The sequence below is a fragment of the Dipodomys ordii genome, unplaced genomic scaffold (genome assembly GCF_000151885.1).
Source record: "Dipodomys ordii isolate 6190 unplaced genomic scaffold, Dord_2.0 Scaffold32, whole genome shotgun sequence".
Taxonomy (NCBI): Eukaryota; Metazoa; Chordata; class Mammalia; order Rodentia; family Heteromyidae; genus Dipodomys; species Dipodomys ordii.
Window position 1 is genome coordinate 4,173,136 of NW_012267248.1, and position 5,547 is coordinate 4,178,682.

At 45.4% G+C, this 5,547-nt stretch overlaps 1 protein-coding gene across 1 annotated transcript in view; it reads left to right on the forward strand.

Moving 5' to 3' along the window:
- The first annotated feature begins 5,313 nt into the window (after positions 1-5,313).
- The window catches only part of Eci2 (enoyl-CoA delta isomerase 2), a 36,121-nt gene continuing 35,887 nt past the window's right edge, over positions 5,314-5,547 (forward strand). Inside the window, exon 1 of the mRNA XM_013016735.1 lies at positions 5,314-5,387. Coding sequence (XP_012872189.1) covers positions 5,344-5,387 — 44 coding nt within the window. The 5' untranslated portion in view covers positions 5,314-5,343. The remainder of the gene's footprint in view (positions 5,388-5,547) is intronic.

Genomic DNA, 5,547 nt, shown 5'->3' on the forward strand with positions numbered 1-5,547 from the left:
ATCCATTTCCCTGCAAATGCCATTATTTTGTCATTTCTAATGGCTGCATAATATTCCATTGTGTATAGATACCACAATTTTTGGATCCATTCATCTGTCTGTCCCTGGTTTTCACATCCCTTTCACAAATCATTCCTATGATTGTTTCCCAAAGAACCTCTTTTTTCTTGTGGTCTGCTTCTGGGGAGAGGCCAAAGCTAAGACAATTACTCATATAGTTAATTCTTATTATCCATAATAAGTATATTTTCTCAAATCACAGGGAATATTGAACAAATCCATACAGCCATCCCTCCCAATCCACAGGTTGTACATCAGACAATTCTAGAATAAATAGATGAATCCATAAGGACCATCTTATAATACAAATACAAGTAGAAAGCAATCGGGCACACATAGGCATATACACAGTATTGGTTATTACAAGAGAACTAGGGATGGCTTTAAATCTGCAAAAGGATATACTCATGTTATATGTAAATATTATATGATTTTCTTCAAGGAACTGGAATGTCCTCAGACTTTGATATTTGAGAAAGGCCCTAGACCAGTCACCTGAGGGAAAAGGGATAATTGTTTGGAATCATTGTTCCTAGAGAAAACACAGGATTCGTTTTCATTGAGCCTTTAATTACATTTTCATCGACAGATCAAAACATAACCTTATGCCCCTATGTTTCTGTTGAAAGGTATCATATTTAAGATATATGGCTGGTTCATTAACATTGAACTCATTCACAGGATTATAATTCATGCCTGAAGAAACTTTATTTAACTTATATTAAAGAAGTTTATTTAATCCCTCCACAGGGCACATAATAGCCTTCTGATTGTGTGAACACACAACACAGCGCTGTAGCATTACCTTTGGGGTCTATTTTAAACAGCAAAATCACTGGCAAAAAGATGAAAAACAAGCGGGGTGCTGGTGCCTCATGCCTGCAATCCCAGTTACTCAGGAGTTTTTTGGGGGGGAGTGGGGGGGCTGGTCCTGGAGCTTGAACTCAGGGCCTGGGCACTGACCCTAAGCCTCTTTACGCTCAAGGCGAGGGCTCTACAACTTGAGCCACAGCACCACTTCTAGCTTCTTCTGTTTATATGGTACTGAGGAATAGAACCCAGGGCTTTATGCATGCTAGGCAAGCACTCTACCACTAAGCCACATTCACAGCCCAGGATCACAGTTTTAAAGCCAATGTGTGTGTGTGTGTGTGTGTGTGCCACTGCTTGGCTTTTTTGCTCAGGGCTGGCACTCTACCATTTGAGCCACACCTTCACTTCCAGGTTTTTGCTGGTTAACTGGGGATGAAAGTCTCTTGGATTTATCTACTCAGGCTGGTTTTGAATTGTGACTCTCATATCTCAGCTTCCTGAGTAGCTAAGGTTACAGACGTGAACCACCAGCAGCTAGCTCATGGCAGACAACTCTCAGATACTCTTATTTAAAATTAACCATTAAAAAAATCCAGAAATAGGGGTGAGGCTCAATGGGTAGAACATGAGATGAGCAAAAAGCTAAGTGAGGGCACAAAGCACTGAGTTTAAGCTTCAGAACTTAAAACATGGCACCTACAAAGGACCACAAGGACCTTTGTTTGCATTACGTCAGTGGAAACAATACAGAATGTCATCTTGCTTGCTTATATCTAGCTGTGAACATGAACTTCTGGTCAGTCAACTATTCCTGCACTCTGTGAATAGTCTTGAGAAACTTAAGAGGGCTGACGAGCTTTGCAGATGAATTTTAGGCATTAGGTAAATTTACAAATACTGAATTTGTGGAAGTGGATCTGTGGCTCAAGTGGTAAAGTGCTAGCCTTGAGCTGAAGAGCTGAGGGACAGCGCCAGGCCCAGAGTTCAAGCCCCATGACCAAAAGAAAATAAAATCTACAAATACTGAATTTGTAAATAAAGAGGAATTACCAAGTCTTAATGATTTTAAAGACTTGAGTAGGTGACGTGTAGATGGAATTTAAAATTTTCTCTGTCTAGCATAGAAGGGAGAAGGGGGCTGGGAAGTTGGTTCAGTGGTAGAGTGCTTGCCTTGCACACATGCCCTAGGTTCGATTCCTCATCACCACATAAGCCGAAAAAGCTGGAAGTGGTGTTGTGGCTCAGGTGGTAGGGTGTTAGCCTTGAGCTGAAGAGCTGAGGGACAGTGCCCAGGCCCAGAGTTCAGGCCCCACACCGGGCAAAAAAAAAAAAAAAGGGAAAAGGGCAGATCACCTGAGCTTAATCAACCTGATGTCACTTATTTCCATCAACAATAGGTGCCCTTCTCCAATATCTTCCTCAGCTCTTGAATTAATTCAGTCAATATTGTACTGTTATATCCAATGCAATATTATGCATGATGTATTGTTTTATTATTCTCTTTGTAGCTCTCCTGGGCCAACTTTATTATAGCCATTTCCATTCCGTTCTGTTGGAGTTGAACAGATAGTAGGTTAAACTTTGATGTAAACAAGAACAAAAAACACCTCTTGGGGAAAAAGAAGACAGTTACGTCTTACATGGTGATATTTACCTGTTCCAATCCTGGGAGGGAGATACATGAGGGACATTTCTTTGCTATAAAAGCAGTTGAAAGAAAACCAAGTTAATGAAACAAACACAAATAAAAGTGTCGGCAGGGCATGATCTTGCTTCCACAACCAGATGGGATCAGTCATCTCTCCTTCCTTACCAAAATATTCTGCACTTCAGTTTCCTGGCAGATCTGTATTTTCTTTCCAGAAAGATTACATTGCTTTTGGGCAAGTCAATTCATTCTGAGGACAGAGAGTCATTACTGAGGGTTTCCTTTAGAATGTAAAATACTATAGTGAAGTGTTGGGTCATTAAAAGATTAGGGAAAAGCCAGGTATGGTAGCACACCCTTATAATCCTAGCCCTTGGGAAGCTAAGGCAGGTGGAGTTTAAGGCCAGCCTGAGTTGTATAATGAGGACATAGATTTGAAAAAGTAGGAAAGGATGACGTAAGTAATGGCTCTATTACACAAGCGCTGGTTTAAATTATCTGTTTGTCATCAAACTAAAGCAGAGAGCCAGGGACTGGGCTCATGCTAGCTAGTCAGGAGACAGATCTGGACAATCAAGGTTTGAGGCCAGGTATAGCAGAAAGGTTTTTTAGATATTTTCTCCAAGATAACCAGCAAGTAAAAAGCCAGGCTGGAGGCGTGGCTCAAATGGTAGAGCTCCAGCTCAGTTAAACTCCCCCTACAAAAAAATCCAGACATAATTATAATGCAGAACATAGAAAGAAGATAAACTAATAATCTTTACTAAGAAAAGAAGCTATAACAGATCCACTTCCCCCTGAACTGTCTAGAAAGAAGTATCCTCATAGTTTCATTAGTACCAGTTTTCCTAGTATGCTTCAACACAGGAACCTGATAAAAAGTCAAATCCCTTTTCCTCTAGCTACCTCTCACAGAAAAAGAAATACTTCCAAGCACCCGAACACTCATGTTAACATCTGCTGACAACTTAATAAAAAGGTGGCAATTGATCTATACCTGCATTACATGAAGAAACACATAGGCTAGAGAGAACTTTCAACAGTTCATCTAATATTCAATAAACATCTACAAAGTGTTGTGTATCAAGATGCAAGAAATGGAGTTAAAGCGTGTAGCCTTTCCCAGAGTGTGCCCTTTGTGAGCTGTGTGATGAATTGTTCATCACAAGCTAGTATAGTGACATACAGATAGGAGAAAGACAAGCCGGGGAGACAAGGTCCATCTCAGGAGGACCAAATGGACCCAACGGGTAGGTCAAGGCTTCCTGAATAGCCTAGTGTTTGGACTGAGAAAACCCAGGAACACTCACAGAAGGCGGGTCCTCAAGCTCATCTGAAATAGAAGTTTCAAGCACAATGTAACAGACTGAGCAGGCAGGCAAGGGCCAAATTTGGGGGTTCTTATTTGCCAGAATAAGAAAATTGAACTTGTTCAGAAGGCAAAGGAAACTGAACATTAAGCACAAAGTTTAAAGAGACTTGCTGTTTGCAAGTCTCACTGTACGGCTGGCCTGGAATTTTATAACCCTCCTCCTAAAGCTTCCCCGGTGCTTGGATTACAGTCATGCTTCCCCACACCTACCTTGTAGTAGTGATCCACACCCCCCCTTCTCAGTATTTCTCCAAAGAAGATATATATATATAATATATATATATATATTATATATGCTGTTAATGAGGTTTGAACTCCAGACTTGAGCACTGTCCCTGAGCTTTTTGCTAAAAGCTAGCACTTTACCGCTTGAACCACAACTCCACTTCCAGCTTTTTGTCGTTAACTGGAGATAAGAGTCTCTTGGACTTCCTACACCGGCTGGCTTCAAACCATGATCCTCAGATTTCAGCCTTCTGAGTAGCTAGGATTACAGGTGTGAGCCACTGGCGCCCAGCTCAAGGCCCATACTTTTTAAATGATTCAGTGAGACTCAAAACTACCCATAGATGGTTAGTGACATTAACATGTTGAATGGAAACATTCCAGAGAAAGCTGGGCCCTAGTGGCACAAGCCTGTAATCCTAGCTACTCGGGAGTCTGATATCTGATGATCGCAGTTCGAAGCCAGCCTGGGTTAGAAAGTCCGTGAGATTTATCACCAATTAATCACCAAAAAGCTGGAAGTGGAACTGTGGAGCAAAGTTTAAGGGCAGCCCGGTGGACAGGCACACACACAATCAAGGCTGTTCCGGATCCTCAGGCATCCCTCCGGTCTGAGATCATTGTTAACCACGCGCCCCCGCCTCGAGCTTCTCGAGCTCGGGTCTTGATCCTTAGCTCGCTGCTATACTACAGGGTGAAACGCTCCCTCCCCGCTCCGCCAGACCGCGCGGGGCAGCCGCACTTCCAAACAGTGGGGTGTTTCCTCCAACATCTCGGCTCTCCTCCACCGCTGGGCACCGCGGTGCGCCGCAGGACGAAAAACCGCCACCAGAGCTCCCAGCCTGGGTTCCGCCCAGCCCCGGGACAAGGGCTTCCCGGTACCCCAGCAGCTCTGCCGCGCAGTGGTCGGCCTCGCTACGATTCCCGCCTACTTTGGGTACCCGCGGCCCGACACGCCCACTCCCAGTCCCAGCCCCGCCCCCCCGCCCTCACTTTGGCCCCTCCCACACCAAGCTCAGCCCTGCCTCTGGCTCCGCCCACCTAGGACTCGCATCCCGGCCCCGCCCACTGAGCCCCAATCCCCGCCTCTGTCAATCTCAAGCCCCGCCCGTCTCCACACCCACACCATGGCTCTCGTCCTGACCCTACTCACACCGGACTCGATCCCACCCCTAAGCTCAGGCCCCGCCCCCGAGCCGCTGCTCCTGCGCGGCCCGGACTTGCGATGGCGTTTGTGACTGGGAGATTGGGGCGTCCTCTGCGGTCGAGGTGAGTGCGGGGCCCTGGCCGCCCACGCCAAGGTCACTGCCGACGCCGCAGCCCTGCTGGCGAGGAGGCCTGTCGCCCTTGGGCCCGCTCTGTCTGTCCTCGGTAGCAGGCTTTCCTTCGTTTCCCAACGAGAGGTTGGGAGTGCCCGCAAATGGGCTTG